Here is a 13251-nt window from a genome sequence, read left to right as displayed (position 1 = left end):
ATGTTTTGAATCCGATTACACTGTAAGGTATTTACCAACCTGATTTTACAGAGGTGATTCTTTTACTTTTTCTTCAATTAAAATTCTTCTTTTAAGAACCTGATTGCTTTTTCATTGTTCTTAAGATCCAAGGGTTTGGGTCTGTGTTCACCTATGCAAACTGGTGAGGATTTTTATCAAGCCTTCCCCAGGAAAGGGGGTGTAGGGTTTGGGAGGATTTTGGGGAGGGAAAAGATGTCTCAAAGCGGGCTCATTCCCTGTTATATATTTATTAGACGCTGGGTGGTGGCAGCAATAAAATCCAAGGGCAAAAGGTAAAATAGTTTGTACCTCGGGGAAGGTTTAACCCAAGCTAGTAAAAATAAGCGTAGGGGGGTTTTCATGCAGGTCCCCACATCTGTATCCTAGAGTTCAGAGTGGGGAAGGAACCTTGACAATCATTTTTAATCAATGACCTAGAAGAAGACATATCGCTGATTAAGTTCGCAGATAAACACAAAAATTAGGAGAGTAGATGAAGATGACAGGTTACTTACACAGAGTGATATGGATCACTTGGTAAGCTGGGTGCAAGCAAACAATGTATGTTTTAATATGTCTAAACATAAGTATATGCATCTAGGAATAAAGTCTCCATACTTACACGATGGGGGAGACTATCCTGGGAAGCAGTGACTGAAAAAGATTTGGGCTTGTCATGGATCATCTGGTGAACATGAGCTCCATGCACAATGCTGTGACTAAAAGGGCTAACGTAATCCTTGGATGCATAAACAGGGGAATCTCCAGTAGAAGTAGAAAGTTTTGCTCTGTACTGGCACTGGTGCAACCATTGTTGGAATACTGTGTTGAGTTCTGGTATTGATAATTTAAGAAGAGTTTTGATAAATTGAAGACGGTTCAGAGAAGAGCCACGAGAATGATTAAAGTATTAGAAAATATGCCTTATAGTTACAGACGCAAGGAGCTCCATATATTTAAATTTAACAAAAGAGAAAGCTAAGGGGTGTTTTAACAGTCTAAGTACCTACATGGGAAACAAATATTTATTTAATAGCAAGCTCTTCAAATCTAGCAGAGAAAAGTAAAACACGATCCAATAGCTGCAAGTTGAAGCTAGATAAATTCAGACTGGAAATAATGCATATATTTTTAACAGAGAAATCTACTAACCACTGAAAGAATTTACCAAGGGTTGAAGTTAAACTTGTGCAATAGAAGCAGCAACATTTTGACCTTAACATCTTCATTATGTAGTACTATAAGCTAATCCATATTGGATATTAATTTTTACCACAAAGTTGCATTAGTATGTCATCTGGCTGCTTCTACGTTAGCCAGATAAGAAAACAAAACATTGTAGACACAGCTTAAGCATATACAGTATATAATTCAGAAATGCTTTCCACACAAAAAACTAATTTACATTTACATTTCATAAGAAGTTAAATTCAACTAACTGGCAAGAGAGTTTAAAGATGAAGCGCATCACATTTGTGCTGTACTGCAAAATTGGACTGCAGCAATTGTTTTAAGGAGTGTGACAGGGTCGGCCAGATGGCTATAGGAGAGTAACAGAAGGCAGATATATTTGCCCCAGGTTAAGTAGGTCCCTTTCCCCTGGGTAAGGTAACAGGGAAGGTTCCAGAACAATCAGGAACCTTCTGGAGACAATTAAGATAGACAGGCTGATTAGAACACCTGCAGCCAATCAAGAAGCTGTTAGAAGCAATTAAGGCAGGCTAATCAGGGCACCTGGGTTCAAAAAGGAGCTCACTTCAGTTTGTGGTGCACGTGCGAGTAGCTGGGAACAAGAGGCACTCAGAGCAAGAACGCAGACGGTTGGAGGACTGAGGTGTACAAGCATTATCAGACACCAGGAGGAAGGTCCTATGATGAGAATAAAGGTGGTGTTGGGAGGAAGCCATGGGGAAGTAGCCCAGGGAGTTGTAGCTGTCACACAGCTGTTCCAGGATGCACTCTAGACAACTGCATTCCACAGGGCCCTAGGCTGGAACCAAGAGTAGAGGGCAGGCCCGGGTTCCCCCCAAACCTCCCAACTCCTGGTCAGACACAGGCGTCATCGTCCTGGACTGTGGATTCAGAAAAAGAGCCAAGCTGAGGGCTGCTGTGAAGCTCCAAGGCGAGCAAATCCGCCAATAAGCGCAAGACCCACCAAGATAGAGGAGGAACTTTGTCACAGGAGTAACAAACAGAAGGACAAGTGCCTAAGCTTTATTAGCATTCCTTCACAGCTAATGCCTTCTACAACTGGCAAACTATCAACTGATTAAGACATTGGTCAGATCAAAGTCCACATAGTAATATAATTCATTGCATGTTAAGGTAATAACCTAGACTATCATGGAATAATACCAATCCCACTTCCCTCTTCAGTCTGAAAAGATGGATATTTTCCCCATCCAAGTACTTACAGACTTGTCAAAACGGTGCTTTACCTATTCCTTTGTAAACTAAATAAATTGAGTTTCTTTCATATCTCTCTGTAAAGCAAGCTCTCCAGACCTCGAATAATTCTTGTAGCTTTTTTCTGAATTTTTTCCAGATTGTCAATCTCAATTTTAATAGTGTGGACATCATGTTCCAGTAATATTCTCACCAATACCATATATAGTGGTAATACTATCTTCCTGCTTCAACTCGATATCCTCCTCCTTATACATTCAAGGACTGAATTTGCTCTCTTAGCTGCCAGTTGATTATCCACCATGAGCCCTAAATTCTTTTCTGAATCACTGCTATCTAAAAAAATCCCTTATCCTATAAGTGTGATGTGTATGTCTGTTTACTAGATACATGTCTTGGCATTTAGCTATATTAAATACACATTATGCTCAAGTGAGCGCCCAGACTACCATGCGATCCAGATTGCTCTGTATAACTGACCTGTCCTTATAATTATCTATCACTTGACCAATCTGTATCATCTGCAAACTTTATTAGCAGTGATTTTATGTTTTCTTCTAGTTGATTGCTGAAGATATTGAATACCATCAGGTAAAGAACAGACCCCTTGACGGACAGTTGCAGAAATGGTCCCATTGATTGATGGCAGCCCATTTGCAATTACTTTTTGAGCTCTATCAGTTAGCCAATTTTTAATGCACTGTGTGTTTTGTATAGTGCTTTATTTTCATTCTAAGAACAGAATGTTATGTGATACTAAGTCAAAAGCCTCATTGAAGTTTAAATGCATTACATCAATAGTTACTTTTCCTAGTGAAACTTCTGCTCTCATGAAAAAACTCTATCAAGCTTGTTTTGACAAGCCTACTTTCCTTAAATCCATGTTGATTTGCATAAAATTACACTGCCATGTTTTTATTTCTTGATTTTTTTAATCCTGTGCCACTCTCGCCATGATTTTTCCTGGGATCAATGTCAAGAAAGTTTGTCTATAATTACCAGAATCATCCCATGAGCCCTTTTAAAATATTGCCATAACTTCACTTTCTTCCAGTCCTCTGGATCTTCCCCAGTATTCCAAGATTTGTTAAATATCAACATCAATGGCTCAGAGAGCAATTTTGCAGATTTTAAGATCTTGGATGGTAATTATCTGGTCCTACAAGTTAAAAGATGTTTAAACTTTGGCAGTTTCTGTTTAACATCCTCCCAAGTTGCTACTGGAAGAGAAAATATTTCTTTATCACTGTAAACTATTAATAAACTGTCCAACTTCTTTCCAAATACAGAATAGAAATATTTATTAAACACTTCTATTTGTACATCATTATTGACAATTTTAACGTCCTTATCTGGAACAGACGCAATTGTTGGTATTTCTTTTGTTCCTCATATTAAAAAAATTCCATCTTACTGTCCCCTTAATCTTAAGGCCATAGTTTTTTTTTTTTTTAAACTAATGCCTTTAGCTTTCCTTATCAACTGGCTACATTTTATGATGGCTGAAAATAAAAGAAGCAAGGGAAAGTCAAGCAAGTGCACTACTTTACCATTGCATCCCACATCACAGTGACAATCTGCACACAACCTGGATCCACAGAAGCAGCAAAGCTTATGAAATTAGAGGAGAGCTGAGTCCTACCCACTGACTTGGAGATGATAAATCCTGCTGCTAGCTGGTGAATAGGCATAGACCATATCAAGATATTGAACAGGGAGCAGCAGAACCTGTGCCTCCTCCAGAGTGAGGAGTCCTGCTAGAAGAGGAAGATGCAGAGAATGAGGCACCGCAAGGAGAAGCAGCAGTGCTAGAGCTGCTCTCTCCAAGGGAACAAAGTACAGCAGATCCAGCATTACTACAGGCACCTCCTAGCTGGCTGATCACACAAACTTCACCTTCCCAGGTTGGGATAACTGAACTCAACAACTGGGAGAAGGGGAGGTTACTTATCTTGTATGGTAGCTAGAGTTCTTAGAGATGTTTTGTTGCTATGTTGCTCCACATGAGGATAGTATACAGATGCACTTGTGCACTTTTGACTGGAGATTTTTTTTTATTAGCAGTGACCATGCCGTTTGTCTCCCCATGGTCTGCCCAGTCACTCCAGTTCCTTCTCAACCTCAGAGTGTGGAAGAACACCAAAGTTGAGGGGAAGGGAGAGTGGGTGATGGGGCATCCATAGAGACAAAATATCTTGCAAAACTGCAGTTACTGTACAAGGCAAGTATCCTCTCCTTTGTCTTTGAATTATCATCCCTACGGGTGCTCCATATAAGAAGACTCCATCAGAGCAGAAGAGGAAGTGTAAAAGTGCTTCACTAGAGGCTCTGGTGTCTGCTCTGGAGGTATGTGTTAAGACATAGGATGGAGGAGTGGGAAGGGGGCATGGTTGTCTAGTCTGGTGTGAAAGGAGATGGTGGTGTCTCCTCCTCTATTCTCAGCTCCTGTTCCTCCGCACAACTTCTTGAGGAGGACATGGAGGGACCTGAGGTGTTAGTGGGTAAGAATCTTATGTGAGGTTACCCTGAAGACTGGGACAATGCAAGGAGAAGAAGGGTTCCAAAAGTCCCAATGAGGAGGGGCATAAGGAAGAGGAGAAGGAGCAGAGCCCCAGGGGTTTTCCTGTTGGCGGATTCCTGGGGTCTTGTCCTCAGGAACACCTCGAAGGAAAGAGGATGGAACGAGTAGGCAGTGGAGCCTTGGATGAATATTTCTGAATCAGAGGAAGTGTCCTCTTCTGTGTCCAGCGGTGAAGCTGAGGGCATCAGTACCTTTGTATGAGGATGAGGATGACTGGAGGTGAGGGGAATGTTGCTGGTTCTAGTTGGCACATGGGTGCAGGTGGGAAAACCCTCCTGGTAGGGGAGGGAGAGTCCTCCTCATAGGGGACTCATGTTCCTCCAAAGTCTGAAGGCTCTTGTGTGAGAGGAACTTGGATAATACTAGTGAGATGGGGGACTGCTCCTCCAGGTGAAATATCTCCAGCAGTACTGGGGACAGTACAGATGATCAGTCTGCATGCTCTGTGTGAAGGTAGATGGTACCAGGTGAACAGAAGAGGATTTCTTCAAAGAATCTTTACTCCTCGAGGAGTCCTTCCACTTGGAAGAGTCTGATGCCAGTACTGACTAATCAGTTGTTCAGGGCTGTTTGGCGGTGGACTTCTAGGTACAAGAAGCCTTTCTTAGTGGCGCTGATACCTCGGCACCATGATAGGTAGGAGCCTCAGTGGTATCCGCACAAGAATGCGAGGTTTCTTTGTTCCCAGATGTAAGAAGGAACTTCTCTCTTCTCTTCTATCGGGGAGACTGGGGTCTCTTATATTTAGATGTCTTCTGAGAGACTGATGCTATCCCCTGGCCTCAGCTTGCTGGCAATGGAGGGCTGGGAAGAGTCAGGGCCCCCAGGTTTAAGAAGGCGCTCCATGAGCAGCTGTTTTAATAAGTCTTCCCTCAGTTTGAGATCTTCTCTTGAAGCTGGAGCTGATCATGATAGGATGTGAGCCTCTCCAAGGCAGTGGAGGAATCTAGAGTGCTCGTCACTGTGGTGAAAGGACCTGTGGCAGATCTGGCAAGGCTTGAGTTCTGGAGTCTTGGGTATAACCCACTGGAAGAGAAGGCACAAGCAAAAAGGGGGGCCCAACCTTAAAGAAAAAAGGGGAAGGAAACACGCCCTTTCCTCTCCCTTCCACAAAGCACAAACCATGTTAAGTGAAAATAATAATAAAATAAAGGAAAGAAAAAAATGTGTGTCAATTAGACAGACACTACAGAACTCAGTCTTGAGTTGCAGGCAGTTGAGAAGGAACTGGAGGGGCATGGGTCTGCTCCTCCCTCTATTCATTTCAGGCAAGGCCCAGTTTAGTTACTAGCAATTAAGATCAATACCACTGTTAAAGCCAAAATGCAGAACTTCAAGCAAAACTGGAAACATAGACCAGTTTGTTTAATATGGCTCCTAAAAATAAGAAGCTAGCAAATTATTTTACATACTAAACTATAAAACTGCTCTCTACTTTAGTATCTGAATGATTTCCAATAGTGCTTGAGCAATTTAAAACATCTTCAAAAACATGTTAAAGTACTTGGGAATTAAAAATCAAAAACCAAACCAAAAAAATGTAAGCCACAATTCTAGGTCATAATGAAAAACAAACACTACTTTGGCCAAAGGACATTTTGGTCTTATGTTGTGCATTTAAAAAAAGCGGGGAAGAGAGAGGACAAAGGATAGTCATGATTCTTTGCCAAATATGTATTTTAAAAATAAATATAAATTTTGTTTGCTGTTTGCATGTTAAAACAGATCTAGCTGAAGCCTATTAAGTCTGACAGGGTGGGTGAGGTAATATCTTTTATTGGACCACCTTCTGTTGATGAGAGACACAAGCTTTTGAGGATACACATAGCTGATGAAGAGCTCTGTATAAGCTTGAAAGCTCGTCTCAGTCACCTACAGAAAGTGGTCCAATAAAATATATTACCTCATCCACCTTGTCTTTCTAATATCCTGGGACCAATAAAAATATATTACCTCATCCCCCTTGTCTTTCTAATATCCTGGGACCAACATGGCTACATCACCACCACCAGCAAACAACTAGTAAGTTTTTCTTTCCAATATTCTTCGGAGAGTAAATGACTTCAATTAGGTTTCAGAAGCTTCAGTCACATGATTTTTACCTGAATGTCCTGTGATATTTCAACTGTGGGAGGCGGTGGAGATTCTTCACACACAGCAAGGCTCCGAACTAGCTTTAACTTTGTATTTGACTAAAGAAAAGTATTTTTAATTAAAAGCTAGGTCAAAAAAACAAATGTACATCAGAACACCTCACACTGATATTATTCATTCAATTACTGCCAAATGCATAACGAATTGGCTGGAATATGTATGTTTAATATTGTAAAATAAAGTCAATCATTTTTGAAAGGGAAAAACAGTCACAGCTTTGAGGTCATCAGATCACCGCCACAACAGAAAAATTTCAATTAATAAAAAAAATAAAAGCAGCAGCGTTGGAAAGGCATTTCCTCTCTCTAGCAATAAGAAGCCACCAAAAATATAAAGGCAAACCACAAAAGCAGACAACTAGGCAAGACAAAAATCCAAAAGCAAAACAAAAAAGTTTATTGCCAAAAATAAAGGCTATAACTAAACTCAAGGCATTTTTCACAAAGTGACAAGGCTTCATCAAGCATGAAGGACTTCTGTAGCATGCCAGCACACGTCTACTGTACCTTGGACCTTTTTCCTGTCTGTCCAAAAGACTGGACTGGCTGCTAAATGGTGGGCACAACAAAAAAAAGTTCATATTAAACTTCATACTTAGACTGTAGGACACATTTATTAATGCAAAAATCTGCACAGTAGAAAGAAAGTAGTTATTTAATAGATTTGATCATCATGCAAGTAAACACAAGTGTTTTTAGCCTGACGGTTGTCAGCTATCCCATTTTCCATTGTAAAAATCCCAGACTTCTCATCTTCATTCAGCATCTTGCAAACATGTATGGCGGGGGGGGGCGGGGGGAACACCTTACCAGTTTTGTACAGTTGTTTTACTTTATAAAGTCAGGACCAGTTAACAGTCTCCGGCAAGTCCTATGTTTGTAGTTCTCATTGAGCAATTTCTTTGGCCACATGACAAGAAAGTAGGTTTTATAATCCTGCTAGTGTTCCCTGAAAACTCACCTAAAGAGCTGTTTATAAGAAGCAGTGCTATTTTGACAAGGGAAAGGAGTAGGAAATGGCCCACTAACCAAGCAATATTTCCTCTCTTCCTTTCCTCCTCCCTGAACCCCAAATCAGAAAACATGACATTTAAAGGAAGAACATTAAAAAAAATTTCTATTTTTATATATAAAATAAAATTAACTTACTACATGTCTCTAGCTATTGCTATGCCTTCTCTCTCTTTCTGGCTTAACTCCACCTTTTCTTTATTCTTTCCTACAAACTTCTTCCACAGTGTGCATTACTTAGGGCTTGTCTACCGATAATTTTAGCATCAATTTATCTGTAGTGGTTTAGAAACTGATGTAGCTAAATCGATGCAAGGCCTAATGCGGATGCAGTTATACAGGTATAAAGGCGCTTATATTGGTATAGCTTATTGCTTTTTCTGAACTGATATAGTTAAATTGGTACAAAAACTGTGTGCAGGCAAGCCTTTGTACAAATTTCAGAGTAGCAGCCATGTTAGTCTGTATTCGCAAAAAGAAAAGGAGTACTTGTGGCACCTTAGAGACTAAAATTATTTGAGCATAAGCTTTTGTGAGCTACAGCTCACTGCATCCGATGAAGTGAGCTGTAGCTCACGAAAGCTTATGCTCAAATAATTTGTTAGTCTCTAAGGTGCCACAAGTACTCCTTTTCTTTTTGTACAAATTGTTTTGCAGACTACCTCCCCAACTGCTTATGTGGAAGAGAAATTAATAGACAAGGAGTAACAACATTTTAAAGAAAATACTACAGACCCACTGAAAATTGGAGAATAAAATATTCAGATTTTTTTTTTTTAATCTCCAACCTACTGTCGTGATGCCCCACTAGGTACTCTGTTGATGGCATCACTTTGGAATGAGTCTACAAGAGAGGGTAACTTCACTTCATAGACCTAAAAGAAAGGAGTGAGGGTGAAGGAGGTAATTTAAGATACTAGATTTGCTGAAATGCCTCTAATCACATGTACTTGGGCATTCAGCAAAAGTAATGTCTGCTCTTCAATTATTTTTTTTTAAATCACTTTTGCAGATCTTATCTTAAAAGCATCAAACTCCCACCCGAGTTTTGAAAAAAAACTTTCCCCAATGAAGTGAAGTACATCATAACAAAACGACGTGTGAAAGGCTTAGAGTATTTCTGAATAACAAGTGTTATCAAGTGTTGCTGTCTCCCCCTACCCCCACGAACTTAAGCCTTTGTGTTAAATCTGATAAAGGTCTAGTACCTTAGTTGGTACAGCTTTCGTAACAGTGATGAACATGGAAAAATACTTAAGTGTATGCTCAATTCCTGTATTATGAAGTCTCTCTTCTGATTCATTAGAGAATAAATCATGTACAAAGTTGAACAAACAGTATTTCAGCATAACACTGAATGATATTTAAAAGAGCCACAGTGCAACTAGAGACCTTAACCATTCATCTACTGATGAAATTGTAATAATCATACCCATATATACTAGAGCAGGGTTGATCATTTGACTGGTCCAAAAATAATTGGTCAATTGACCGGTCAAATGTCGAAAATGGTCAGTTATTTTTACTCACTAATTTATTAGAACACTAACAGAAGACTGAAACTTTGTAGCATCCAATGGGCTTAGTTGTAGATAAAGACGTGTGCCTAATTGCAAAGGACAATTTAAACTTAACTTTTTAAACAATTTAACTTTAACTTAATGGAGTTATTTTAACTCAAATATGGGAAACAATGAAATGAAGCTCTAAAATATGAAAACATCCAAAATATTCATAATAAATTAGCATTCTACTATTATTTAACAGTGCGATTAAATCTGATTAATCGCAACTATTTTTTAAAAATCTAGTTATTTTGTTGTGTGTTAATCACATGCATTAACTGTGATTGACAGCCCAAACTGTTTCAGAGTAGCAGCCCTGTTAGTCTGTATTTGCAAAAAGAAAAAGGAGTACTAGCGGCACCTTAGAGACTAACAAATTTATTTGAGCATAAGCTTTCGTGAGTTACAGCTCACTTCATTTGATGCCCTAACTGTTAACATCTTTGACAGGTTTCAGAGTAGCAGCCGTGTTAATCTGCATTCACAAAAAGAAAAGGACTACTTGTGGCACCTTAGAGACTAACAAATTTATTAGAGCATAAGCTTTTGTGAGCTTCATGCATCTGAGGTGAGCTGTAGCTCACGAAAGCTTATGCTCTAATACATTTTTTAGTCGCTAAGGTGCCACAAGTACTCCTTTTCTTTTTGGGGGCAGGAACAATGTCTTAACCTGTTTAGTGTGCTTTGTAAGACACCATGTACATCGATGGCTACCCAGTATACAAATAAATTGTACTGTGACACATGGCCAGAAAGGGTTAAGTAGCTTGCAGGCTAAATGACCCAGATTCAACCTTTAGGGACATACTGGTAGATAATGTTTGTGTTTTTGTGTATATACATACATACACACACACACACACACACACACACACACACACGTGTATATATATATATATATTATACACACACACACACACACACACACACACACACACACATACACGTATATACATACACTTAGAGGTTAATGTAATCAAGCAGTTCCTGTCTATGCTGTATTCTGTTACTTCAGAGATCAAAAGGAGATCTTAACATTTAAATGAACTGTAAAAATAGTGATATCACTGTATTAATCTCTCTTTGAAATGTTTAGCAAATCACCTGCAATTGGTAGAAAACGGGCAACTGCCTTATGTTAATCCCTGTAGCTAATTACCAGTGATGCTTAGGAAATGGGCAATCATGGAGACTTTGAAGTAGACCTATTGTTCGCCTAAGGACTCCGAGCTGTCAAGAGAAGGCCTGGAACTGTACAAAGGTATCTTGGATCCTGATCCTTTTTATCTCCCTGCTTTATACAGGGAGATGCTTGGAGTCATAAGACTGAGATCTTTGGTCCCATCTGGATCACCCTGAATATGAACACTGGACTATAACCTATGGACTAATTCTGAAAGAACTCTTTGCAACTACAAAGCTCACCATCTCTTCTATGACAGGTTTCAGAGTAGCAGCCGTGTTAGTCTGTGTTCGCAAAAAGAAAAGGAGTACTTGTGGCACCTTAGGGACTAACAAATTTATTTGAGCATAAGCTTTCGTGAGCTACAGCTCACTTCATTGGATGCATTTGGCATCCGATGAAGTGAGCTGTAGCTCACGAAAGCTTATGCTCAAATAAATTTGTTAGTCTCTAAGGTGCCACAAGTACTCCTTTTCTTTTTGCATCTCTTCTATGAATCTGATCTCAGAACTGTATTCATGTCTGTATGTATACTGATCTTTTAGCCAATACTCTCTCTTTTCTTTTTTAAAAAATTTCAGTTTAGTTAATAAGGATTGGCTGTAAGCGTATATTTGGGTAACAGCTGATATATTCATTAACTTGGGAGGTAACATGTCCGATCCTTTGGGATTGGTAGAACTTTCTTATATGATGACTAAGACTTTCAGTAATCATCATATTAGACTTGGGTGTCTGGATGGAGGCCTAAGGCTGGGTTGCTTTAAGGTAACGGTGTTGTTGGCTTCTTGGTAACCAGTAAAAAGAAAAGGAGGACTTATGGCACCTTAAAGACTAACACATTTATTAGAGCTTAAGCTTTCATGAGCTACAGCTCACTTCATCGGATGCATACAGTGGAAAATAACCATTAAGGTATTATAGAAGCTGTTTTGTTCTGCCTTGGTAAATCTAAGTATTGCCATATCTGGGATTGTCTGTCCCATTCTTTGCAGTTTGCCCTAATTAAGTAATCCCATTGCGCCTCCCCTGGACCCCCAGTCACATATAAATACAATGTTTATTCTAGAAGAGTCCAATCAAGATGCTTAAATTTCCAATAGTAAACCTCCTCCTCCCTCCTGCCCGCAAGTGGCATTAGCATATAGTAAACTGAGTTATCACGACATTTAAGTAAGCACCAAGATACTATCAAAAACGTAGGCTGCTGCCTGCATCAGGCCATTCTCGTTGGAATATCTAACAATATTTGGCCATAGTCAGATAACCGGACAATTGACCAGCTTGCAAGCCTATACTAGAGTCAAGTAATCAAACAAATTCACTCAAAACTAGAAATGTTTTCCAACCTTCGACAATAAGCTTTTAATAAATCTGCACATTTACCCATATGTATTCAGGGTTTAAAGGCTCAGCCAAAGCAGTTACACATATGCAACTATAAATCAGTATAGGGAACACAAAACCACACCCCATAAAACAAGGAGCTCACTAACTTGCATTTTCAAAGGCACCGATAATACCAAAAGAACAACATAGTCCAACATGGAAGTTACCCTCAAAACCCAGTACAATAAATGCACTCCGTATTTCATTAAGCAGAGTTACAATAACCAATTACAACTAAATTAAATAGCCAGTGTTAGAAAGCACTTTCTTCTTCATCTAGCTAAAGCCCCTATATCAAACATCATTTTAAAAAGTTAAGCAAGTCTCAAGATACTGAAATACAACTGTGCATGGAAGGTAACAATTACCGTAAGTTTCAGGTGGAAACAGCAAGATTTAGATATCCAAATGCACAAATACAAATACATTGGTCACCAAAAAATAACTCATCTTGTAGAGAGTTACAGTCTGTTTCTCTCTGCTTATGTGAGATTTAACTCAATACACATTACTGTGCTGGGGACGCAATAAGAAGGTATAGGGTAATTCTCAGATTGTGGATATGGAAAATAGCAGTGCCGATACCATGTTGACAAACAGAACAATAATAAAAAGGTGAAGAGATCAGTTTAGGTAACAGATGGGATTCTCTTATTTGACTAAATATACACATGAATTCTCCATAATCAAACCACAAGACACTGCGACTAAGGACAGGTCCACACTACAGACTTCTGCAGGCATGACTGTCTGTCAGGGGTATGAACAAGTGTGCTCTCTGGCTGATCTAACTGTGCCAGCAGAAGTCTGAAGAGTAGAGACAGCTATGCTGGCAAAGCTGTCAGCTTATTTCACTCATGGAGAATGGTTTTATCATACCGGCACAAGCATTTGACTGGCAGAGTATATTAGGATTCCTAAACAAGTAAGGCATTCCTAGTG

At 39.4% G+C, this 13251-nt stretch overlaps 1 protein-coding gene across 22 annotated transcripts in view; it reads right to left on the bottom strand.

Moving 5' to 3' along the window:
- R3HDM1 (R3H domain containing 1) overlaps positions 1-13251 on the bottom strand; it is a 177473-nt gene that overhangs the window by 97208 nt on the left and 67014 nt on the right. For 14 of the 22 annotated variants that reach the window (XM_043505049.1, XM_043505042.1, XM_038421236.2 and 11 more), the window contains 2 exons: positions 7669-7710; positions 7111-7200 (listed from right to left, as the gene is read on the bottom strand). The exons of the other annotated variants lie outside the window; for them this stretch is intronic. In XM_043505049.1, the coding sequence (XP_043360984.1) occupies positions 7111-7200; positions 7669-7710 (132 nt within the window). The remainder of the gene's footprint in view (positions 1-7110; positions 7201-7668; positions 7711-13251) is intronic. 22 annotated transcript variants of the gene reach the window in all.

The sequence above is a fragment of the Dermochelys coriacea genome, chromosome 11, assembly GCF_009764565.3.
Source record: "Dermochelys coriacea isolate rDerCor1 chromosome 11, rDerCor1.pri.v4, whole genome shotgun sequence".
Lineage (NCBI taxonomy): Eukaryota > Metazoa > Chordata > Testudines > Dermochelyidae > Dermochelys > Dermochelys coriacea.
This window is presented reverse-complemented; position numbering and strand designations above follow the sequence as displayed.